The sequence below is a fragment of the Platichthys flesus genome, chromosome 13 (assembly GCF_949316205.1).
Source record: "Platichthys flesus chromosome 13, fPlaFle2.1, whole genome shotgun sequence".
Taxonomy (NCBI): domain Eukaryota; kingdom Metazoa; phylum Chordata; class Actinopteri; order Pleuronectiformes; family Pleuronectidae; genus Platichthys; species Platichthys flesus.
Genome location: NC_084957.1, coordinates 8,334,614 through 8,361,696, shown reverse-complemented (window position 1 = coordinate 8,361,696; position 27,083 = coordinate 8,334,614). Strand labels below are relative to the sequence as shown.

General features: G+C 41.1%; 1 protein-coding gene across 4 annotated transcripts in view; it reads right to left on the bottom strand.

The window, feature by feature from the left end:
• The window catches only part of pkp4 (plakophilin 4), a 72,317-nt gene extending 47,501 nt beyond the window's left edge, over window positions 1-24,816 (bottom strand). For all 4 annotated transcript variants that reach the window (XM_062402285.1, XM_062402287.1, XM_062402286.1 and 1 more), the window contains exons 1-2: window positions 24,630-24,816; window positions 10,282-10,415 (exon numbers count right to left, since the gene is read on the bottom strand). In XM_062402285.1, the coding sequence (XP_062258269.1) occupies window positions 10,282-10,410 (129 nt within the window). In that variant the 5' untranslated portion in view covers window positions 10,411-10,415; window positions 24,630-24,816. The remainder of the gene's footprint in view (window positions 1-10,281; window positions 10,416-24,629) is intronic.
• Window positions 24,817-27,083: the final 2,267 nt, after the last annotated feature.

The window sequence follows — 27,083 nt, the reverse complement described above, 5'->3', positions numbered from 1 at the left end:
ATTGTATGAAATTCACCAATATTACCAAAAATATAAGAAACATGGTGACAACATGGACAATTCACAGTATAATAAGAATGTTGCCTATTTAACATATTTTTTACAAGGGTCGTATTTGACCAGTTGTAAAAGATGCATTCCCCTCTTTGCAACAAAACCTTTTTAAAGTAGCATCCTTCCAACAGAGAGGCTGCTGACTAAACACAACTCAGGCCAAGCTCCACAGCCCACACAGGACAGATAATGTGATGTAATGAAAAGTCTCTCCAGCCTGCAAGTTTCTTACATCTTTCACACACAAACAGGTCAGCCAGCACACCCATGGGAATTGATGTTTCCCACACACACTCTTAAGCTCATTCAGCTGGACAATCATAGGGAAAGTTAACATATGTCAGCATATTTGCTGTACTCTGAATGAAGGCTTGGTGTATTTCTACTAACAGCTTTCAGCTCTGGGAAGTTGAATGCATCACACAATACATTTAATTTAATGCTTTATTGGGTAAAGATTGATTATGGAAAATGAAATGTTACGAGTGGAAACGCAGTCTGCGACATTAAGTGATTTTGGAGGAAATTAACATTTATATAAAATATTCTGATTTGGTAGTTCGTTTCCTAGGGCTGCTTGAATTTATGGCAGAAAATAAAGTGTTATAATAAAGATCCAAAGCGTGACCACATGACTGGCTTACAAGGTAAATTTATGCAAGACTTGGTAAAAGTCAAGTGTCTGAAATAACTCCCAGATTCACTCCCCAAAGGTCAAGTGGAAGACATGTGAACGTAAACTGGCAGATAAAAAAATGTCTTTCAAATGCTTTTCTACGATGACTGACATTAGTGCTACCTGCATCCCCCCTTTAATGAAGATATATTCAGCTTTTTCTCTTTCTTTTAGTCTGATATATAAAGTTTATTTGTGTGTGTGACAGGTCTGCAAAGTAAAACATCCCAAAGCTTGTGGTACAGGGAGCTCCTCTTCCCCACTGAAATCTCTCCTGAAGACCCTGAAACCTGAAATCCCTGAAGTCTGGCAGATGATAAAGCACTACTATGATGTCACACAATGACCCACATTTGCATAATGCAGACCTAGTGGCTCGTTGTGCATACCTTCTTACAAAGCCAGGGAAAAAACTGGGCTTTTTTGGGAGGGGGGTCATAAAGACACAAGAATTTATTATTATTATTGTTTGTAGCACGTCTGGTTGCAAATTTTCATGCACATGTTCAATTGCAGACAAAACAGATTCAATGATTTGTGGTCCCATGTCATGTGAGCTTCATGACGGATACAACCTTGCTACAATGAGCAAATTCATCATGGCCGTGTGAATAAAACAAGAAACCTACATTATCATTGTATGCCACAGTTACTGTGTGATGATAATGTGATGCAGGGGCAGCGATGTGTGAAATTATGCTTGGATATTCTCGAAAACTCAGAGCCTTCCTTTATATGACAGATAAATAATTGCGAGCTTTACATCAGAGAAATCTTTGCCTAATCCTTAACAAGTGCCCAAATCCCTCTATTAATTAAGACTCGAAGATTTTATCCATAATGGTTACCTCAGGTGCAACCCATGTGAGTCAGTGGTAAAGTGTGTTTTGGTGCTGCTGTGATTCGGGCTTGCACCTGGAAAGAAAGGGCTACCTGATCAGTTGTGATGTTCAGATCCATTTTGCATAACTGGTGCAGATGGTTTTTCTTCTTAACCAAAGATGAGAATCTATCAGAAATATGTTTGTCCATTAAGTGGCAATGAGGCTTGACAGTTCTGCACCCGAGCTGCAGCGTGGCAGATGCATTCCAACGAGAGCTGAAGTCTGCAGCGCAGTGGGAGAGTGACAGTAGAGGTTAAAGGATTTCTGCAGCAGCAGGGACAGAATAGCAGGGCCGTTGTGTGAGCATAGAGGAACAGGCCCCAGAACTGGCTGTGTGTCCAAACCTGCAAGAACCACGCAGCGCAATTACTAACAAATACTGCCACAATGTCACCCTGTTCCTACACTCGGTTTTGGGAAAGAGGCTGCAGCATCATGCATACCAGAGTTACAGTAGTGAAGGTGCTTGCTGAGGTAAGAGAGTGTAAAGCTGCAGGCGTAGCTATAGGTGGAATCAGAGGGTGAAAATTGCTTTAGCACCCACAGCAACGCCAGAGCTTTTATACTGTATAAGCTGATAATGTGATAATGGGAAAGCAAGTTTACAATAGAACATAATTTCTGCCAGGATTTCTAATGTGGCATTACAAGCATTCATTGCAGAAAAAGTTGACGAGCAATGAAAAGGATTTTTTTTAAATTCTGTTGAGAGCAAATTGACATACTGCAGTTTACACGAACACACACAGTGGATTGAGGTGAAAGAAGCATAAATCCTGTTGTAGGAATTGGGTTATAATTCTTTGGGTTATAGTGCAGATCTGAGTCCTTGCAATAATGTCTACCTCTATGGTGAATTGTCCCATTAGATACCGCTGGATGTGATTCGGTGCTTGCCAAAAACAATTACAATGTGAACACACATGGCAAATTGCACATTACAGGAAACATTCACCCATTTACACACACATTTATACAGCACTTCTCTACACACTGCTTTTCCTATCACACCATTCACCCATGGCCAGAGCAGGACAAGTCGGGGGTTCAGTCTTGTCAATGGCTCTCTACACCCATAGCCACAGCTGCCTATATAAATCAGGAATTTTAGGGTTGAATTACTTCTTATTTCATCACCTTCAGCCTCATCCTAGTAAAGGCAACAGTTGCAATGATAGCTGTTTAAATCTTAGTTGTATTAGAAACCTATGATGTAGACCTCATTCCCCCAAAAACAATGTCGGTAGCATTTCAGATTCAAGATGGGTGAGAAGATTGGAATATTAAAAGGCAGTACAAATTTGGCTTGACAATTAAAGCGGTGTATTATTTGTGTGGTGAATGCTATTACAGGAGCTGTCATCTGTATTGGAAAATTGCAGCAGCCGGTGCTTGCCACTCAAGAGATTGACGACAAAAGAAAAACTGTCAATAACATAAAAAAGACGAGTGGGAGAGTGGAAGAAAAATCGTGCTCGTGCTTGTGAACAGATCAGAACAAAAGCTTGAAAATTATTGTGGAATTATCTGTGGAGGTTAATATATTTAGACACACAACTACTACGTTATAGGTAATTGTGAATTGAAAGTTTATAAGTCAACACAGAGTCAGTTATCTAAAATGTCGAATTCCTTGGTATTGAATTTGCTGGCTAGTTGGGACTGGAACAGGTGATTTAGGCAAACAAACGGAATATGTTGGCGGCCGAACTAAATACAAAGGATTATGGGTGTTCTTGTCTCTTTCCATTTAAATCACAGGAGTAGAGCATTTCTTCCTCATTAGCATTCAAAGCGTGATGCACATAATTACACTTTAAAAAGCACAAGTTATGCACCATTACAAGTTGAAGTGGATCCAGCGATATGTGGCATCACAGGATTGTCTTGAATTGGTCACAATTTCTCAAACAAACAAAAACTGAGTGAGTGCTTCAAAAGCACTAGAGCTTTCACGTGCTGTGGACCTGGAAGGCCTGAATCAAACATCATGAAATACTTGATGCCTTTAGGGTTTGTAAATGTGTGGATTCAAAAACATAATTTCAGCTGCAAATAACAGAAGCATTACCCTATTTTATCTTCGACCAAACAAATGTGGCTGCACCTTCTTGTTCCATCATTCCCTGCGATATAGAAACTGATCAACTGACAAAATGAGTCAAATCATGTTTTGTTTTATCAGCAGTAACTGACATCAGAGAAATATAAAAAAATATATATGCTGTGCTATAGGCCTGGTCACGACTGTGTTATACATGTAATGATTAGATGATGAGATAACAAATAATCATTTAAATGAAAATATTAGAGATCGTCACTAGAAAATCCCATATTTTCCTTCATCCTTCACCAGATCTCAAACAAGGTTTGCAAAAGACCCACTGTGGTTTTTTGTACAGCTACAGGCAGTGGAGCTTCAACAAGAACTAACATGATAACAATGCCAATAAATATGTGTAACTCATAAAACGTATTCTGTATCTCCTCAATTGGAAAAAAAGGCAAAATGCTGCACTACAGAAATCACCCAGCCAGCGCAATTCATGTGGCATTGTGAATATACCGTTCCACTAAGAGATCAATGGCATTGTGTCAGAAAAAGAACATTGCTTCAGGTCAAAATTAGGAAAGTAAGCAATCTAGAAACTGCCAGTCTGGAGGTTGCGGTTGTGAAATAAAAAGACTGAAGTGACTTACACAATCACCTCAGGATAGGTTATTTAGAGACAGTCGTCTTTAAAATGTTTGGGGATAGGATGAACCAGGAACTCCTATAAACGTCATTGGTGATTGGCCCAGTCAATGTCCTTAACTTCCTCAGAAGACATGTCCCATGCCAAGGACATCAACAGTGTTTACTCTGCTTCCACCTTCCCAAGTACAGCTACTGCTCCCCAATGACCTGTTCCTGTGTGTGTACTGTTGACTTCGGCAATGATTACAGTGATTATGATGATGATGACAGTGATGATGATGACTATTAACAGGCTAGTTGGGGGTATATGTCCCTCGGCTGGATTCAAAACGACAGTGCCAGCCCAGACACACACGCACCCTCCAGATATCACGTCACATGATGAGCAGATTATCTCCTTTCCCTCTTTTCCTTTTCTGTTTTTGCTCCGAGTTGACAGCCTCCTGCCACAGCGCTTTAGAGAACCGTTCAGAGGTGACAGCCTGTCTGACTCTGCCTCCCTCCATCATGCTCTCACACCTGCACCTTTTGTCCTTTTCCCTTCTCTCACCACCCTCTGTGCGCTCCCTCTATATCTGAGCAGTTTGTCTCTCCTCTGTATATCTGAGCACTCTCCTTCACCTGTACCCCACCCCCCCCCTCTCTCTCTGAATCAGTCTCTATTCCCTCTCATACTTGTTCAGCTCCTCTATGGGGTAATTGCTCGGAGCTAGCCTTCCATTTTTATGGATACAATCGAGGCCAGAATGCTTATGCCTCTAGATTTATCCTTGCCTGTGTCACAGTAGCCGCACCAGGGAATGGAAGGCAAATAAGACCTTCGGGAATGGAGAAAATCGCTAGTCGATTGTAATTAGAGTCCTTATTTCTCCTATCGAGGAGCAGAACACAACCTTTCTGATGCGCTTATGGCTTGGAAATGCATTATAGCAAAAGCTCTGTCTTGAAGCTTTGCCCTGACCCAAACTATTAACTCCTCAAACTGGGTCACAGAATGAGTGTGGCTTCATTAAAACAAGACAGTGGCTAGCATCACTTTCACTTTACATCATTACAGCCAGCTCATCAAGTCTTCAAGAGGATGCTGGAGTTGTAGCACTCACAGCAAGGTCAGCTGGAGCCTGCCTGTGTATCTGGGCCAGATTTAGAATAAAACAAGGTCACAGAGTCTTGACTCCTCTTTGCCGTGGAGAAGCGGTAAGCAGACCGATTTTTCATGTGTAATGGACTCCCTGCAAAGAGGGAAAATTTCACTGTGGTGTTTTTCTGGGAGGCGCTGTGTTGAAACACCATAGTGCAGTGACGCTAAGAGCCCCTTTCGCCAGTCGTGTGGTACATATAGGCATGTTCAGGCACAGCTAATAGCAGCATTACTCTGAGGGCAAAGCCTCGTAATAGAGGAGGCACAGGAGCAGAGACCAAAACACAGCGTTTCCCAGGGCAAAAAAAAAACAAAATCTGATACAAGAAATTATCTGCTCAATGGCCCATTTGATGGCAAGAACTAATCTGACCACATAATTATTTTTATGTTTGAACAGAACAGAAAGGATAAAGAATTAAATGCTACAGCATCCTCTGCATGTCTAAAAGGCCTAGTGCTATAAACACATGATGGTATTTTCACAGTTTGTGTTTTTTCTTACATTGTAATATTTGATCTGGTTAGTTTTGGTTTCACATTGTAATTCAGTGAGTAGACCAAAGACGTCTCTATGACGTACGTACGTCCTGTTGGCTGTGTGCCATTGTATTCACCAACTTTTTTTGAATCAAGTGCACAGAAGAAAAAAAAATCGTTTCGGTTTTAATGGAGAAAACGAATCAGTGATAAGTTGGTCGTAAATGTGGTTGGTGAGAAGGCTCAGGCGAAATTGCAGTCAAGCGTTCCTTTCATCAAATAGTTGTAAACTACTAATGACCTTGTGGTTAAAAGCCACTTGGTTGAATGCAGCCATCAACGCTCTTTAGCAGAATTGAGCGCTACACTGAACCTCCATCTGAAATACTGAGGCACATTGAAGAGGACGGAAAAGGATACTAAAAAGAAAAATATAAATGTAAGATGCAGTGATATGCAGTTTGAGCAGTTCTTCAACTGTTTCCAGTACTATGGTGTGGATTATGTTAAACAAAAATGTTGTAAATATGGTTCGACAGTTTATTATTACTGTAAAGTGCATGTTTTTAAGCAAATACTGATACTGATTCTGACATATAATGATTATTTTAATAACACTCAGTTTTTTACTGTAATACAATCTACAACAAGAAGGACACTCTGAGAGCACATACCTCCGCCAAGGCTCATTGGCCACTTTATCGTCATATTATGTATTGAAATCACGCAGACATCTAAACCATGGAGAGAGAAATTTCCTGAAAACATGAAACGCTGGCAAAAATATCTATCCATACAGTTATTATGACGTTTTTGCGGTACAGTTAATAAAGATCAACACAGTCTCTGCAATTGTCTTGTGAAAAAAAGTGGTTTCTCCCGAAAGTCACTAAATGAGGAGTGTAAAATAATTAAATACAAATTAACCAAACATTGAAAATATCCTGCCAAAATAAGAAAAGGCTTTGCTCTTGTGCTATTCTATTTCAGTTAACAGGTTATTTCTTCTACGTCTCTCTGTAATTGCGTGACTGTGATTTCATAAGGAGCATTATATTCTTATTAATGACAGTCCATGACGAGCTTTTTGCGTTCTCCAGATCATCTTGTTGGTTTAAGATGGAAATTTGTTCAGAATCCTTCTTTGCACAGCAGAATTTTGTACAACTGTAACAGAACATGTTCATATTACTGGGACACTATCCCACTGAGAATAAATAAATGATATAGAATTATCATCAAGCCAATTCTCCCCCATCTGCCATTTTTTCGGTCGATGAAGCAGAAGAGAGCTGTGATTCTGAGGACAGGAGACACATAGCCTGTGAATGATGAGTTAAGAATAAAATGCTGTCACGTTTAGTGTTGTAACATGCAGCTGTGGTGTCACAACTGAAGCAGCAGCTGACGTCTAATGAAGCAGTGTCTGCCATCCATGCCAGATCACATTAAATCAATAACACGCTCACCTCAAAAGTATACCGCTTATCATTCATAGTTTTCATAGATTAACCAAATAATATCCAAATGAGAAACATTATTTTATAATCACATTTTATCCTGATTATTTCCCACAAGACACACTTGAGCGTTGTGATCGCTGAATCCATATAAAAACCTGTCTGATCCTTCAAAATGAGTGCCACAGCCTCCCCCTGCTTAAATTACTCTTAAAATGAAACAGAAAAAAATCGAGGTCTTAGATAATCCTTGGTACGCACCCTTAGGTTAAATTATATTTTGATGAGATAATAAGTACTGAAGAGGGGATATATGTAAAGTTTATTCTGACTCGACCGCTTCTACTGCGGTCGAGTCAGGTTTGAGAAATGCTTTGTGTTCTTTGAAGCGAGTAGGAACGTGCAGCAGGAAAAACACTGACATTTAAACACTTAAATGGGCTCTGGAATAAACCTATGGATGTGTCATTCAGACGATGGATCGATGCTTTTGAAGAAGTACAGAGCAAAGACAGAACTTCAGCCTAAATACGAGCGGCAGCAACACAGAACCGAATCCTCAAAATACTGGCTTAAAAAGAGGGGGACTTGTTAGCAGAGAGAGGACAAAAGGGGACATTAATTCAAGCAAATGAACACAGGGAGCATGCAATGATAATATGTTGAGGAATCCGTCCTTGTTTGGGCATCTGGTCAAAGCCTGTGTAGCTGTAACTACAGCAATGACAGCAACAGAAGTTTGGAATGAGAGACGGAGATGAAAGAAGGCGAGGAGCGACTGAACGGAGGGAAACAAGCAAAGGAAAAGACATAAATAAAAAAAAGTTTAAGATAATATTGCCATTAAGTAAACACTTACCAAACACCCAGTCTTCCAAAGCCCAAGCCCAAACTGTGGCCACAGCTGGAGCACAGCAGACTTGCATGTTTACAACAACTGGATCCCTCGAAGCTCTGCCGCGTAACAATTACAGGAAAACCTCACTCAAACGTAGAGGGGAAAAAAACGAACTTCAGCGCAGTCTTTAACCTCGTCTGATTTTCGCTCACCCTCATTGCTTTGGCGAGTCTGTCAAATACTGAGAACGGTCTCTTTATAGTCTTGACTATTTAGCAGGAATCCCCTCTGAGGCATGTCTTTGGCGAGTCGTTCTATAAAAGCAGCAACCCAGGAAGAGCACTCACTCTTCCTGCTTGCCTGCAAGGATATCTGCTTGAACCGGACTAACCGCCAAGGAATAACTCCAGGGAAGGAAGTGACATCGCCAGGTGCTCCCTCCTTCCTTCCTTCCTTACTTCCTCACACGCTTGTGTAAACAAAACACACTTTCCCGCAGTAAGCCTCAATGGGATTAATGTCGGATGTTTGAAAGTAAATACAAGCGAATGCATTTAATTCACTTCAATGAGTAACTCAACTTCTTCCCATTCAGCGGGAAAAAAAAAGGTATGGGAGAAACAGAGTGGGAAATTACATCATTAATAATGAGCAAAATCTCTTTAGCCTAGTGTGAATATTGCTGGATTTCCAAGAATATGGAGGATTGAAGTGAAGCCACAGAGGAAAGGAAGGTGCTTGTATCTGTACGTGTGTGTGTGTGTGTTCTAGAGGCGTGTGTGAATGAATCACACAGAGCAAAGATAGGGTGAGTCAGAGGGCATGTCCCTCCACAGGCTCAGAGTCCCTGCAGGAGATGATCTTCCTGGTCGTCCACTGAGGCAAGCAAGGCCATGACTGCAGGCCATAATCAAGCGACAGCTCCTACTCTGGCTTATTTCACTTCAATGTTTGCACAAGACGCAAAGTAAACACAGTTCACTCTGACCATCTGATTACACCACATGCTGAGAAATGACAGCTTTCTGCACTGTGCTCTGTGTCAGGACAGGTTCAACCATAGGATCACACATCTATTAATACATTTGCAATATAAAAACGTCCAGACAGTATTAGTTTTGTTGACATACTTGAGGTGGCGTGCGTACCTTATGGAGCAATAACTTCACTGAACAGTCAACATAATTAAAAACTCACCAAGGTGCACATTAGCTACAAATACAAGCTTTAAATGAAATGAGAGCAGACAACCACTCAACCACCAACGAATGAGCAAACTGGGAATTGTAATGAATGAGGGCCCCCCTGCGAGGCTCTGCCGTCCTGTGGCACTCTTCGTTGTTTGTGGAACAGCTTGCGTCCAGCAGCCTGCTGATTGGACCAGCAGAGAAATCACCACTTCAGTCTCACCATTCCCAGAGACAAGGCGTCTAGTTCTTCACTTGGCTTTCTGAGACATTTTAATGTCCAGGACTTACTTTCAAACTTGGTGTCAACACTTTATAATCAGTCAAAATGTTCATGTTGCCATACAATGGTAAATGTACTGATTCTGTATAGCACTTATCTAGTGTTGGTGACCAGTCATAGCTCAGGGATTAACACTACAAGTCACATTCACCCTTTCACACACATTCATTCGGGGACAATTTGGGGTTCATTCTCCTGCCTAAGGACACTTTGGCATGCAGACTGTAGGAGCCTGGATTCAGACCACCAACCCTTCCTGTTATAGGACGACCCCTGAGTTATGATACAGGTCATTGCTGAAACATTCAGGGTGCAAGGCCAACGCTGTAAGCCCACCAGCGGTGCAGCCAACGCTCTGTGCCACAGAGGTATGATGTATCACTACCGTGAGAACAGGTTGCGTGACACAAATGCAACACATTTGTCATACTTATTAGTTCACCACCCAGACAATTTTAGGGTTCTAGACTGGTCAGTGTGCATGAATGGTTCGTAAGAGCAGAAACAGTTCCATAATCTGAGAGATTTATCATCAATCAGTTGGTTCCTTAGTGCAGTATGAATGTAACAGGCACCCTACCTGCTCCTTGACAGAGGCCAGTATGTTGTTGGCTGTGTTGTCAGCCTCCATGTTGCGGCCAGTTGAACTGTCGCGGATGGTCAGCAGAAGCCCCTCCTCCGTCACTGGGCTCTGCTCAGGAGCTGGCATTCCTCCTACACGGACACAGACACAAACAAACAAAAAAAGACACACAACGATCTGATCAATACAAGCACTCTGCTGAAAAAAAACAACCACAATCTTTAACACACACACCAGGCTGTACGCATTGTATGTGCAAACACTTGGAAATATGCTCTTTGTCAACCCCTCCCTAATACACATAGGCGAATGATGCATGACAGTGACTATCTATGGTCACACGCCACCACCAGCAATACACAAACACACCCACACATGCCATATGGCCAAAAGAGGAAAAAACCCTTTCAATGTTTCATGTCTGTGACAGTGAAAATCAATGCCATATGGCCTTGAGACAACAAACGAGTTAAATAATGATTCATGTATGTAATTCAGTCACATAGAAAAATATGGAAAAAACACCAAGAAAATCATATCCAAGACATGCAAAGCTGATAGGTGAAGTAAATGCGTATTTAAAAAAAAAAATTGTATTTTAATTTAGACGTATAAGTGTTATAAATCTCTCCAAAAAAAACACACAATCTGTCGACAGAGCTGTAGCGGCAGAAAGGAGCAAGGGGTCTGTAAAAACAGGAAATATGTGACTTAAGGGAAACAGGGATTTTACGATGACATTTACTGCTCTAAGGAGTCACTGCTGCTGTCATCTCCAAGATAAGAACTCAAAGACTGGTTTGTACATCACTTTATTTTGAGGGGTGTGTGGCATGATTAGCTAAATATTGCTTTAGTCAAATAGCCTTAATTTCAAACTTCCATTTAATCTATAAAATGCAGCCAAAATGGTGCTTATACAAGAACCTTTTCACAGAATATTGCCGTTGAAACCACCATGAAATAACCATATGGAAATTTTCTAAATATCCCTGCTGCTTGAACTTATCACTTCTTCCCTCAAAGTGTCTATTATAGTGTTCCTCATGCAATATGGCAGCCTGAGGGCGAATGGATAATCTGATATACCGTAGCTTTACTGAGGGAGCCAATTTAGCACAGACAGACATCATTTTTGCGGGTTAAAGGGGTCATATATTGTTATGGAAATGCCCTCACCACCGCACACGAGGGAAGAATTCTTAAGCACTGTCAGTCTATGTGAGTGGGTTTGGTTGTTTACAGTAAGATCATAAGGTTTTGGCCACAGATTAAGTTGTGTGTGTGTGTGTGTGTGTGCGTGCGTGCGTGCGTGTGTGTGTGTGTGTTGAAGAAGCCTGTGGGAGCCCCCCCTCACAGACAGTTACACAAAATGTGACCCTGAGGTATTCTGGGAGGCTTACATCAAGGCAGCATGAGCATTTCAAGGTGTCTGAGCTGAACCGAGCCATGGCGTCACATGAAAGATACGCTTTTACTATCAGCAAGTATGTAAGTCCACACTGGATATTTCATGTATCCCCTTGTCAAGTCTCCCAAATTCCTTTCCTGCTCATTCATGGTGTTGCAACATCCCGCCCTGAATCCCTCCCACCTCCACCGCAGCTTTTGAATCAAGGACATGGCACTTTATTCTCAGAAATCGTAGCGACGGGAAATGGGGAAAAGCTGTTTGAATTTGGCAGAACTCCTCCTTCCTGCACAGACATAGACGAGAACAACACGGACAGGACTGACTGAGCACAAATTTGAAAACTGTCAGACATTGCTGACACGGTTGGGGTGGAAAAAATAGCTTTCTCTCTCAGGATGTTCACATAAATAGGACTATGACAGCCAAGTAAATCAAATAATTACCCCCTAGATTAACAGCAAATGGACCCCATCATATTTGACCTTTCTGTGAACCCTAACCATATCATTTGATACAGACCAGCCTCTTTAAGAAAAAAAAAAATCAGAACTTGCTATATCCAAGATCTGTGTATATAATCAGCCTGAATGAATAACTCTCTGCAGTCTAAACATGCCTGTAAGGAAACTGCACACGAAGCAGAGGGTAGGGTGTAGAACCACAGAAAAAGCAACACACAAAAAAGAACGCAAAGCCTAACAAAGACACTATTAAGCAAAGAAAAAAAACTGCGATGTGTATCAGGGCCTACCTCTGAAGTTTTCCCACTCTGGTTTGCTCTCAGCGGCTTTGGGATAGGAGTTAAGACAGCGTTACTGCTGCCAACCTACCACAGTCCTATAAGCACATGGCTGACTGGTTCTTCAACATTTCTTTTTTGTGTTTCCCTTTAAATGCTGAGGGGAATAAGGGCCTCGCTGAACTATCAGGCAGATACAAAAAATAAAAATACTTAAAGAGACAGATTGGGGAGCAAGCACAAGGCCGAGAAGTAGGTGAGAAGCAAAGGAGGTGAGTCCAAACTGTTCAGCTCCCAAGGCTGTCATTATGATGATGCCTAACTATACATGCGTAGATCCAACAGAGTAAAGATGACCTCATTCTGGTCTGAACTAAACAGAGGCAAACCAGTGGCTAATTATTACCATCAGGGTTATTTCTCTTGCCTAAGTCGAGACAAAACAAACTGTGCACGGCATCAACTTGGAGTAAGAAGTGACAAAGTTAAATCAAATTTTTTTGAACAATATTTCTTTCACTGACAGCTTTCCAACTGTTCTACAAGGAATAATAAATCTCTTTTCCAAAACACTATTTCGAGTTGAGACTAAATCTCCTCTTCAAAGTATCATAATCCAAGTCTGCCAAGAAAAGTGCTGGAGTGACCCAACCCTGACTCATTGGATCACATGGTCTGATCTACTGACCTCAGACTCCAGCCACTCCTTGGAGATTTTTACACAACCCAGCTTTCCCTAGAATCTCCCTGAGTCAAAGTAGCTCACAAAGCAAGGAATGAAAAAAGAAAGGAGAAGCAAACTGTGCAAGAAATGTGAAAGGCTCCGATTAAGCGTTAAAAATCTGAATGACAGAAAGGAAATGGTGCCAAAGAGAGTTGAGACAGTTTCACAGTCTCAGATTCAAACAGATTCTCGCATCACTTTCCCCTGCAGACACGGATTCACAAGTTCTGTGATCCACTTGAAAGACACCTATGCCTTTTGTCACCATCCCTGAGGAACATGGCAGCGACATTTCTTATATTAGTCGTCACACAGGCCATGTTAATATACACACCGTGTTACTAAGAGAAACCAGGTTCAAGCAGGAAGCAACCTGCAGCTAAACACTACAAAGTTAATGTTTCTTTTCCGGTTTTACTTCCACTTACATTGATACTGCCTGTCTGAAGTATATATTTGCAATAATTGCATGTGCTCTTATAAAACAATACTGGAAACCTTATAAAACACTCTTTGCTTTGCCCCCCCCCCCCCCCCCCCCAGCTCTCCTAAAAAGTTCTATCTGAATATCTTATTGCCCTATGCGACTGAGCTCAAGCATTACTGCACATAACGGAGGGAATACTTAAATGCACAGAAATACCTGGTGACTGGCATGTCCCTTAATTTATGACTTTCACTTCAAGAGGAGATAAACTGCCCTCATCTGAATGCAGTGTTCCTGTAAGCCAAAAGACGCATTGTCTGTCAGAAAGCAGGATAAAGGTTTGTCTTCAGGAGGCTGAGTGACACCGGGTCACGGCCATTCAACACAGACAAATGAAGAGGAGCTGAGTGCCAAGGAGTCTGCAAGAACAAACAGAGCTCAGAGCTGCTTAAGTTAAACCCACAGCAGACTACATCTCTTATCTTCAGCACCTCGATTTGGGAAAATGTAAAGGTAAATGTTAATAACCATCCTTTTAAAATAATTTAAATTCTACGCATGGAACCAAACTTGAGAAAACATGAAGTGAAACCTAAAAATGTCTACTTGTTAAGATGTAACACCCGCACCTCCAGCTCATCCACACACACATAGGGTTTTAATAACAAACATGAAGTTGTTAAAGAATACATTATAAAAACATTAAGATTATTGTTCAGTGAAATAACATCAACAGGCCGGACATACGTCCAGTTTAAAAATGAATAATCTTTAGTGACAAGAGGAATAAGAAGCTTTACCAAAGATGGTCTGGATGACAAGTTCTGATCTCTAAAGGGATTTGCATTGTTCAGAACTACTAATCTAAACGTAGCTACATACAAACGACTATCTGTAACAGTTCCACCCTTTCATTGGTGAAAGCAAAGAAATCCATGGTCTTATTTCACCATAGCCGTTTCACCATTGCTGTGAGTCTTTTGTAGGATTTGGATTCACTTGATGGAGATCCAGACAGAGTGTTTAAAGCTAACGCTTATGGATAAGCTTTACTAGATCTACTGAAGATTTGTGGGTAATTCTCCAAGATACTTTGAACGATCTATCTGCAGTACCTTGAAAAGCTATGCAGGTTTGGTCCTGTTTTAAAAGCAAAGCAGGGTCGTGCCAAACACACCCTTCCTCCTTATTTTGTGCTCTTCATATTGAGATAATTGACGGGTATAAACAATTGATTTTGAAAGCATTCTCACCTTATAGCACTTTTCTAAAGCTTTCATGCAGTACTGAATTTGCTGTAGCGACCTAAAGAGGGTAAACAGCTTCAGCCTGAGCAGAGCAGGACTGATCAATGAAATCTGGTGTATTTGGCTGAGCTCAGTCCCCTGGGACACATGATTGCTTATAAATCAACGGTGAAGTGGCAGCATTATGTTGCATGTGAAAGCTCTGTAAGGAGAGAAAGTCCCATGACAAGAGCATCTCCTGAGAGCCAATACGCTTAATTGCTACTTTTAGAAAACGGCATTGAATTCTCGGAGTAAAATGAACATGGTCCTGTAAAATCTAATTTCACTCTCACAAATAAACAGAACAAAATTTTTTTGAATTTTCTAAAAAAAAAAACATTCACAACAGCAACAATATGTTTTTAAAGCAAGAGATTGAATTGCTAAATTACCTCTAAAATCCCCCACCGCACACTGCTGTGTTAAACACATGGTTAGGAAGACCTTACCGAGGTCCTGACAAGTAAGCAAGTAAGTCTTTCTGAGCTGGTTTCGCAGTCTGAGTCAAACTTATATACAAATGGTTCTCTTCATACGGCATGTCCCTGATTAAACTTAACCTCTGATTACTTCTCTTCTCTAAGTTTCAGCATACTGTTACCTCTTAGTAGGTGCCACACGTGGAAAACTCTTCTAAGGAGGATGTCAGATTCTGTTTAAAAACAAAAAGTTATTATTAGATCCCTCGATGTTTGACTTTCTGCTGCTGTCTACAGCTGAAAATGCTCTGCTCATATTGACACACCCAACGGCAATGGAATTTCTCCTTTCCAAAGCTAAAACAGCGTTTCACACACACACACACACACTATCTATCAATCATTACCCTGACCAGGCAGAGAACGATGTTGTCTCCTTTAAATAGACACATACTTGTCCTCCATTTGTTATAGGATAAAGCAAGGTAAGATGTATGGAGTGAAGACAATAGTCTGACACCAATCCCTCCAATTTCTCAACAAAGTGGACATGAGAAGAAATCCTTCAGAGGCTGCACCCAGTGCCTGCCTCACACCTTCAACCTTACCCCGACACATGTTGCAATAACCTGCGGCCAATCTGAGCATGTGTATCCATGGGGCAGGGCTCGCCTCACCGCAGAGGCAGGAAACGCAGTCATTGAACAGTGTGCACACAAACCTGCCACACACCAGTGCCACACACCACATCCAAACTCTCTAAGCTGCACTTTATCTCACCAGATATGTTGACTCAAAGAGGGCAAGGGGAAGAGGACTGCAGACTGAATAATCCATGTTTGAACTGAGCAGCAGGACAAACACATGGCCAACTTTGCGAGAACAACTTTCCATAGTGATCATTCACCCTCAAAATAATTTCCTCAGGACAATACCTCAGCTAATGGGGAGCGGAGAGGATCGTCAGCTGTTTCCACCATGGCATCACCAGTAATGTGTTGAGACAGAACTGGACATAAATTATTCCGATTGGATGTAAATCCCTGAAATGGAATCAGGGTTTGTGCAGGACAGACAAGCTTTATCCCGTCACACATTGTTGGACGAATACATTTAACATGCTAATGCTTTTCTGCATACAGTTACAATGCAAACACAACAAAATACCAAAGCAATCTCCCCGGGAGGACTTGTCGCATAATACTATGTATACAAGTCAATACAAAAACTCATTCCTTGTGCGACAGATGCAACAGCAGACAAACGTTACAGGGATTTCATGCACTAAACTAATCGTCTACGCTGAATAAAAAATAATTGGATCGTGGCTTGGGAGGTTTATTTTCTAACCTAATTAAATCATCTAATCATTCAGTTTAAAATGTGTTTAACCCGTTCTGCAGGTTTTAGCATAACTCCACACTCCATCTGCCATGTCAATCCTTTTCTCACTGCCGAGCGTATCATACGCTTATCAAACGATCATGTTTAAATTTGATGTCATGCAGGATTCTGCGGGAGACTATACGGATGATAAAAAGTGAAACGTGAAATTTGCATAACATGTGTGCAGCTATTAGAAGTGTCCTGGTTCTCACAGTATAACAGTGTCCCTGAGGTGAATAGCTGAGCACACTTAACACTTTTTATTGGGACTGGTTACAGCAGAGAGGAACTAACCCCAGAATTTATTAATTTATTGATTGTATGAGACCAGCTTAGTTGAGTGCTTTGTCATAAAAATGACAATGTTGTAGGTGACAAAGTGCAAGATAAAGAAAGAATGGCTTCTATATGTATTGCCATACATACAACTCAGCAGGGAGCTGTGGGCTTCTTCTCTATTTCATTTTGTTGCTCTATAGAGTTGGACAGTCTGGTCAGAGTGTTACAGGCCTGTATGGAGGTGAGTTGAATTAAGTGTCCATTTTTATTTAGTTTAGCTCCTATCCTTACATAGGCATCAGAAGCCAGGTGTGCTAGCATTCACGCCAATATCTCTAGTTTGGTATTTGGCTACTTTGGTCTGACTATGGTCGAGCTTAGGTTTCAGAAGGCTTTATAAAAGTTGTTGATTTAATGAACTTGTCTGTCCTGTCTGTCCTCTGCTCTGCCTAGTGTCACTGCAGAGGTGCTGAGACGCATACAGGGTGAAAAAAGAAAGCAGAGGAGAGAAATGACACCATAAACGACAGTGTAACGCTGCAGAGACTCGCACACTGAGATGAACTCAAACAAGTTTACATATACTAAGTAAATAAGGTGAATCAAATATTTTGTTTGGCCTGAGGCAATGGTTTCACGAAACAGTGTGTTGTGTTTGCAAGCTGGCAACCGTGATAAAAAAAGGGACGCTTACATCAACTTCAGTTCACGGTTGATGGCGAATTGAGATTAATTCTAGGTACCAAACACAATAATAGAGAAAATCTTGAGTTTTTATCCCCCTAGGTTTATATGTTCACTTCAATTAAGAATAATTTGAAGGGGGTGGAAAATTAATCTTTGACAGTGACGAGAGCCGTTTTCAGGAAATCATAATGGCTTTTCTGCCTCAGGATGTAAACATAATCAGTTTATACTGACACAAAGCGTCTTTTCTTTTCATAATGATTAACAAGATTCCTGCTATGCAGCTGTATTCTTTGGTCTACTCAAGCTTTGCTTCAATAGTTCTTCATGGTATTGAACAAATTGATAGAAGAATAACAAGACTAAAATATTAAAATTGGAAGATTTTGTTCATCTGTTGTGTAACACTGACTTCTCAACTTTGGTGAAGTAAAACCAAACACGGGAAATAAAACTTTGAAGTCGTATGACACCAGCTTAAACACTAAAATGGATGTGCAGAGGCCTGGTCGTGTAATTCCTGATGGCTGATTTGCATCTGGACATCCGACTTAGTTCTCAGAAGGGGCAGACAAGGGGCATATAAAAATGTCCAAAAATGTAAGTACTTCCTCTGATAACTGCACCAAAAAAGATTTAGACAGAAACATTTGGATTGACGTTGATATATTTCAATGATAAGGGTGTATGTAATTACTCAATAACTTGCTTAAAAATGAAAGCAATGCATTCTTGAAAGTTCTAAGAAATTAAACTAATCTATACATTTGTACACCTCAGACTTGACAAGTCGGTTATTTTCCATTTTAAATCAAAATTGTCTTCTCCTGGAAATGAAGAATGAAAAAACAATTTTAAATGTACATAAATAAAGGATGGACAGATTTGTTTTGAACATTCATTGTATTGCAATATCAATGCGATGGGTATAGTACAAATGTGACATCAGATGTTTCATACAGGATAACAAATACACAGAAGAGCTTTTATTGCTGCCGTGAACCATTTTTTACTCTGCAGCATTCAATGATATCACATAATTATTGAACTCAAGCCTCCAGGCACAGAGCCAGACTCCGAAGCAATTTTGATATATGGGCTGCATGGGGGGCATTGCAAATTTCAGGTTCATCGTGTGACGCAGATTGACCCAAAACAATCAGTGGAAAAGATGAAACGGCGGTTACATTTTTCTATTTAGTTTTGTCCTAAAACATTTTGAAAGTTAAGAAAAGCTGCACAATTGAGTATTGTAGGACGCAAACAGAGATTCAGTCAGGTCAGCCAGCACAAGACTCGGACACATGATCTCAGCAGCCTGGACAGGGAAGGACTCTAGTGTGCAAACGCTATGAAAACCAAAACACGGTCAGGCATAAGGAAGCCTTGTTTCTTTCAGGCCCATGCATCCAATGAGAAATTTTCATGGGAAAAAAAGGGGGCACCATAAACATACAGCTCTACTAAAATCAGCTATGCTCAAATTAAATCTAAAACTGATTTCCCTGTTTTTAAAGATGTTAAAATGTTCAACTCAATAAAGGAATAAAATACATATTTCAGTGACTACTCCATTTAACAAAACACTTGAATTAAGTCAGGCGTTGAAATTTACAGCCAAGCACTGTTACTTTGCATTTAAGAAATCAACCATAAGATTTCAATTATAAAGTGACTTTAAAATAGTTTTGCCTAAAAATTATGATGAGAGGAACTGAATTAATCTTCAAGATCAAGTACAATTACATGCATGACAAGTCAGTGTAAACCTGGGAAAGTAGAACTGGAATACAATATGTAAAATCAGTTCCTTTGCCTTTAGAATCAGGACACAATGCACTGAAACATGCTGAGAGACACAGGGATTTTGTTACTTAAAGTTAAAAGTACTTAAAGTAAATGTCAGGTCAGCCAACCATCCCAAGCTGGCCTTTTGGAACAATGATTTCCTTCAGCTGAATGTATGATATATGTGATATCCAAGCTTTTTTAATGCGTTGGCGCAGCTCAGCAGAACTTCCTTTGGCTTACTCAAATACCTCTGACTGAAAAGTCTATGCATACTGAGGGAAATGCAGGTGCTCTGAGATGGCACCATATGGATTATCAATCATGGGAGATTTAATTGAAAAAATAAATCATACCCCACAAGTTAGTAAAATAAAATCCTCTTAGTTGTCCTCTTTAATGGTTAATGGCGGAGGTGTCTGACTTTGCAGCTCTGCAGAGGTACATATAGTTTTATTTGAGGCATTTTATAGAATTTATATCTGTAAGGTGTAACAAGGGCCATCTTGTTCCTAATATCCAGAGTTACTTATGTACGACATATCAAAACACAATTTCTCATCCCGGTAACCACTGAACTGTGTGCAACTCATGTTTTTTTAGTATTTCTGGATTTAATTTTGCTACAAGAGGAAACCTCAAATGATGTGTGCACACCTGGGAATGAACATCCACCCAAAGAAACCCAAAAGACATCGTTCAGGATTACTGATGCATGCAGGGGAGAGAGACCACTTCAGGAGCCAGAAAAACACTGCTGAGACTGAAACAATCTCTTTAACAGGCTGGATGTGATTGTGAGCCGGACGCTTAACAGCCAAAGTCACACTTCAGCTAAATATCAACACTATGAACATTACAGAAAAAGTGTTGGCAATAGCAATTTTGGGATATTTTTTCTTCTTTGAGAAAAGCTCGTAACGAAAAGAGCAGAAAGAAGAAAACTTCTACTTTGAGTTGTATCTTATTGGTTTGAGTTCCATCAACCTGTACACCATTGCCTTAAAGCCACAGGCTCGTCAGCTTTGACGTTACCACTATATCTGACTCTGACAAAGAAAGAAGAAACAATATATATGGTCTGACACCATCATCTGCATATGCCTCACAACTCCACAAACTAAAGCTTAGGATCTATAAAATGCCATTTCAGGTGCTGCATGAAATGGGTGAGGCAGACAAAGCACACAGTTTCACTTTCCTCGTGTGGGAACAGGCGCAGCAGCAGCAGCACTCATTCTCACTAGAATGTAACCCGCCATTGGGGGAGATGCCTTCACCTTCTGACTAAATACAGCCACCAAGTGCACTCACATACCATGCTAGGGATGACACCTGATCCCACAAACAAGCAGCTTGAGCTTTTAAAAAGTCTAAACTAAGACTAAGAAGCACACAACCTGTGTTTATGTTTCGAGTGGTGTGTGCTGAAATTGTAAGTCAATTACGAAATCTGTCAATTGACTGAAAACTAAATCAATCAGAGAGAACTAATTGAATCGTTAAAAAAGCTGGAAACAATTGGTAGTTCCACAATGTCTACCAGGAGGGTTTGTTTTGGTCCTTTGTATTAAGTTACACTCAACTCGTCTGCACCCAAAACCAAAAGCATATAATGATTGTCCTCTTTCAGACCAAACACGCCTCCGCCTGTGAGTCATGTTTGACGACATGCATCTTGCATAACGAAGAAAAAATAACTGTTGCACATTGCGCACAAACGTTCATGGCTATTTACACGCCAATGATCAATGTGCGTCGCGCCAGAAGAGGTCGAGCGTCTACATCTAGACGGCCAAGATGCAGAAGAAATTAGTGCATTCATCTTGGTGACATGTTTTTATCACAGCCGATCTGAACCAATAAAAACCTTTGTCTTCTACTATTTGACCAAATGTCGATTGTTTCTTTTCAGTTGCAGACAAAAGCCAAATGTTAGTGGGTGTTAGTGGTTTTTTTGACTAGTTGAGAATAACACATATTTATGACTGTAGAGGCTTTAGATAGAGAGATTTAGCCCGGGGTGATAATGTGAGTACTTTCAAATATTCAACCAGGTATTAGAAAAATGTTGAGAAAAATCTGTGACCAAGTATCGCTAAATTGATGTAAAGGTTTTAGGATTTAACCTGCAGGAAGACTTCAGTAGTAAGGCAAAGTAGTGTGAAGTAAAAGGACAGTGGAAAAGTTCTGCCCCACACTGCCGCTGCTCTCCACAGAGCAGACACTGACGAGGGGCAGTCTCTCTGACTCAGCATGTCGGGTCCGTGGAGGGCTATTTTACTGGACAAAAATCTATTGTGCGCCTAATCTCTGAAAGCGCTGACATGCTTTGTGTTCTGTATTATCTTTAGCTGTCCAGGATCCAGCCAAAGCATGAAATCTGGGTCTCTTTCAGGAATCTATCTACATATCCAGTTAGACCAACAACCTGCCAGCAGCCGCACATGTCAAGGCTTATTCACACATGCCACCACAAGATTGAATGCCCTGTATATGTGACATGTGGTTCCTCGACTTTTAATGTGATACGATAGCACATTTAATATAGGAATCTTCTGGGCAATTATAACTTGAAACTTTTCGCATAATTACAGTGCTTGTTGCTTATTTTTGAAAACCTCTGGAGAGATATGACTAGACAGATATAAAGTTCATGATGGGAATTCTCTGACCTATTATGTGTGGTTTGTTGTCAAGGGGAGGCAGCAGAGTAAGATCAGCTCTCTTCAGACCACACCATGCAAATGTGAGATGGAGAAAAAAAAGAAAAAAAAATCCCCTCCAAAGGATAAATAGAACCTTCTCTTTTGGTTGATTTTCAACTGCAAACTATTATTACCAGCCCACATCGGAGACACAGCTGAGGGGACTTCCAAGAAAAAACAATCATATCTTTTGAATGACTACAATTTTAAAACAAATCTGCATCATTGTGTGTAATGCAAAGTATGTGTATTACAAGGTCATGTCCTTGTATGAGCAGATGATGGCTCTGTATCTATGTACTTTAGGAAAACAGCAACATCGTAAAAGACACACTCAAGGGCTGGTAAATTACACACATACGGCTGACTGCCATTCTGTTAAAGCTCGACTATTAAGAGCACCTGACTGACTGACTGAAGTGTACACAAGGGACGCTGGCCTTCTCTTGATTGGCTGAATGCAGAGGCTGATACTTCAGCACTTCACTTACAGACGTATGCACAGACACAAGGAAAATATCAAAAAATGCAGGCTGCGCGGCAGAGACTGGAAATTCTTTCCCCTTTGGAGGAGGGGGGTTGATACTTCTTGATGGTAGCAGAAAAAAGTAAATCTGACATGCAACATAAGGCTGAGGGCTTAAGCCTTGATGTTAGGCCAGAATTAGGGAGTGAAAATAATACGGAGAAGAAAGGCCCGCCAAGGGGCGCTAAACTATTCAACCGTTGTCAGTTCCCATTAAAGGAACTCACCGTGAAGACGGGGTCGAACAATGACACCAGCACACAAAAGGTATTTAGCAATAGTGGCTGTGTTTTTTTTCCCCTCTGTGGGAGAAGTTGCTCTTCCTACAAACAATACTTTTTTTACTATCTACTGCATCACCTGCCTAATCGATACAGAAAGTTTCCCCAATATGCATCGCTGCCCAGTATGGAAGGAGTGACACACACCAAGGAGCAGGACAAATGAAACTGACAACTGGTTGGCTGCATGTCCTCCCTGCTGAAGCTGCTCGCCTTGTGCCCACAGCCTCACTGCTTTAGGTGCAGACATAAACTACTGAAGCCAACACACACACACACAACAAGAGGGCGAGTTTGACTCTTCGAACCAACATCACGCTGTTGTTTCAATTCAACAGCAAACCAACCTCAGCGGCTGTCAGCTGTGCAGCACTGTGTGTGTGTATCTAGTGCAGTAATGTGAATCACGAGGGGAGTAACCCAGAGATTCCTTGTGTGTGTGTGTGTGTTAGACTGAGTGAGTGTGACAAGGAGTTCACGTATGATCTCATTTGCTGTATGCATCCCTACTGTTAATTGGCTGAAAACAAAATTATCTTGCAATGTGGTCACAATCGGCGACGAGGGCGGAAGCATTTCCACGTCTGCATGGCAACAGCATATTTTTTTTTTCCATGCATCAAGTATGAGACTTGACCTTTGGTGAGAATTCATTCCAAAAACATGAACGGCTGCTTATTCAATCTCGTGGGTTGTAACCGTATACTTAAAACATAGCAAACAGGAGGATGCAATTGGCAAACTCCTCTATTCCTCATCATATTCCTCTAGTCACAGCTCAAATAGACAAGCACTGGGTTGTAGATAAATTCCATAAATGCCATAAATTCAAAATGACAGGGTTTGCATCTGAGACGAGCAGCAACCCAATCAACCACACTTAATGAATGCAGCATTAAAATGCATTAGCTCAGGTAACGTGAGCATTTCTCTCACAGCCTGCGGGGCAATGATAAAGAAAGTGAGTCCTCCGTGTCCGCAAAAAAATAAAATAAAAAGAAGTAAGTAGTTTCTGCACAACATCAAAGCAACGAGCAAGTCACGGTTCACGTTAAAAAAAGAATAAAGAGACACACGCTATTGCAGATCAGGGTCATTAAATATGGCGTAGTTTGTGCGGAAAGGAGTGAAACGTGAGGGTAAAGGTAAGTTTATCTCTGCGGGCGAGGAGTGTCTGGATGTCGGCGAGCTCGCATTCCACAGATTCCCGCACCGCAAAGCTCACCTGGCTTTCCCCCTTCGCAACTTGGAGCCACACGAGAGAGAGAGAGAGAGAGAGAGAGAGAGAGAGAGAGAGAGAGAGAGAAAAGGGGGCCAGTTTGTGTGTTTTACGCGGTTTGTGTAGCAGCGACCAGTTTCAGGACGCAACCCGCGTAGTTTTCATCCCGACGCTTTTCGCCGGAGCTCCCTCGGAAAGGTGCGGGTCGTCGGCGATGAGCTCGGTCACAAGAACCAGATTAGCGGTGAGCATTAGATTCCCCCCCCGCTGGGAAGGACAAGCCATAGAAGAAGCCCTCGGGTGCCGCCACTTTCTTTTCGGTCTAAATCCAAAGAGTTTACAGAGTTCCAGAAACAGTCCTGCTTTCATTTCCCCCCCCACACACACACACACCCCTCCTCCTCTTCCTCAGTTACTCTGCAGTTAGTGAAGCAGCAGGAGAAAAAGCACGTTAAATACCTTAGGAGGGCTGTGGGAGCGCTGGCCGGGCTGCGGGGAACATCGGAACAGGTAACTTCAACCGGTAAAGTCCCGCTGGTTAGTCCCATGCGTGTGGAAGAGTGGAACTCGCCTCCATAGTGGAGGAGGAAGAGGAGGAGGAGAAGGAGAAGAACGCGACCCCTCCGCTGCTTCTCCAGCGGCTCAAGTCCCAGCCAGACTGTGCTGTGCGCGAGCGGTGCATGACGTCAGTGGGAATGTAGGGGAAACACTCCCGATTGGCTGCGACGTGAGCCCGGGGGCGTTCCCCGGCGAGGTTCGGATTGTTGAATCAACCAATGGGTGAGGAGGTGATAGTTTCCTTGGTTACAAATTTGATCAACACAGCGCAGAGGCTAGCACAAGGTAAGCTAGCTCTAAAGCTAAATGCTAATATATAACTCGGCTAACATACTTTAAACTGTTCGAACTCGGCACTCTAGGTTATAGTACATTAGCTCTTTGCATATTGTGACTGTTCACTGTGCTTTATGTATTTCTGATTTCTAAAGTGTGGAATTATGAGGAATCATTGACCATCCTCTTACATTACTGTATATGCCACTATAAGTTATGCATATTGTATATTAAACTATACCTGTACGGGGGAATAGTGTCTGTCTACTTCCACAGATAATCCCGTCCCTCTTTAAGCAGTACCAAAGGTCAGGTTATAGATAAAGGGCCAACCAGCAGTTCAATGTAGTGTCTGCAGTGAGGTATTGTCATATCTAACTCAGCTGTGCAACAACTTTCATTATTTTATGTATTTCACCAGTGGTAAGACCTAAGGACACTATGGGTTTTTGTTATGCATACTTTGGCTTCTCTATCCAACGGGAAGAGAACCCCTATCTGTAACATAGAGATCGACAGCAATTCTAGCCATTCGTGGATGTGCTGTTGGAATGGCTAGAAGAGGAAGATATACTGGGATGCTGTGGGTGACATCTTCAGACTTGCATTCTGGCAAAGAACATAGTTGCCAGCATTTACACTGATTCTAGATATGGTGTTGGTGTTGATAAGATAAGAGGTTGCCCAGTCTGTCCCGGATCCCTTTTGTTCCCGTTTCCCACTGTCACGCACGGCCTATCACAGGAGGGAAAAGTAGGGATCGAATAGATAATGGTTTGCACATGTCATTCCTTTTATCCTTTTATTAATATGGAAATATATTTGGTAAATATGCGAAGCTGGTAATTGAAGACAAGTTTTTTAAGTATGTTGAAGCTTTCCCAACTAGTGACAGGGAGAAACATTTGGTTAAAACACGTTGGAAGTGACCTTGTGTCGAGGGGAATATGAATGGGAGGGGGGGTTGCGTATACATTGATGACACCAAATGAGCAGTATGGAGGCATTTTAATTTTTTTCTGTTGTTTTATTATGTCTGATGATAGGTCACTAATGTTTTCAATAGTAATTGGATTCAGCTGCTACACCGTTTACCCCTTAAAGTCCAAAAGTGCTTGGTGGACTCAAACACTTTACCCACCCCTCCATCGGGAACAGGGGTGGGTAGATAATGAAAACAAAATTAATTTCTTGGTGAACTATCCCTTTTAGCTGAAGGAATAACACTTGTTTGTGAGTTACTTTTTTACTCCACCCAAGTTTGATATGAGAGAAATCTTCAGTGGATTCATTAAGCTAAGAATTCTTTGATGTCAGTTTGCTTTAATGTCACAGTGTCAGTGGTCATATATTCCTATGAAATCTTAGATTGTTGCAAAGGTGAAAAATGTATATGATCTGATGACAAACAAGATTGTTTTTGACCTGGACAGATCTATTAGTTTATAGTTAGTGATAGTGATAGCACCCCCTACTGCCAAAAGGAGGTAAGCCTTGTTTTACAACTTAAATTAGATTTACATTAATTTTTTTTTTTGTGGTCGACACTGGATGGCATGGATAATACGTGATTAGCATGAGTTTCGCCTGTTCCCAACCACCCTCCCCCAGGTCCAGAATTCGCAAGTGCTTGTGTCCGCACTGACAAGATAATAAAACAATATCAGCAATGTTAACGGCTAACTTACCTTAAATTAGGCCTGTAAATATTATTGGCTTATCAGGCTGGTATTTTATGAATTAACTAAGTGATATTGTTTTGGCTAAAATGGCTTTTACCATTTTATGAAGCTAACGCTTGAGATGAGATAAAACTAGATATCATAAAATAAGATTCGACAAGATTTATTGATCCAACCCTGGGGAGATTCACTTGTAGAAACAGATACTCAAACTGCATTAGCTCAGGTAATGTGACTATTTTTCTCCCAGATGACAAGTATTTTATACTATTATACTATATATACTAATATAATTTCAATTTAGCATTGGCTGAAACTGTAAATTTACATGTTGCATAATGTTGTTATTTGACCAGCTAAGCAATTCTTTGATCAGTAGGTTCAGCAGGTTTGATGG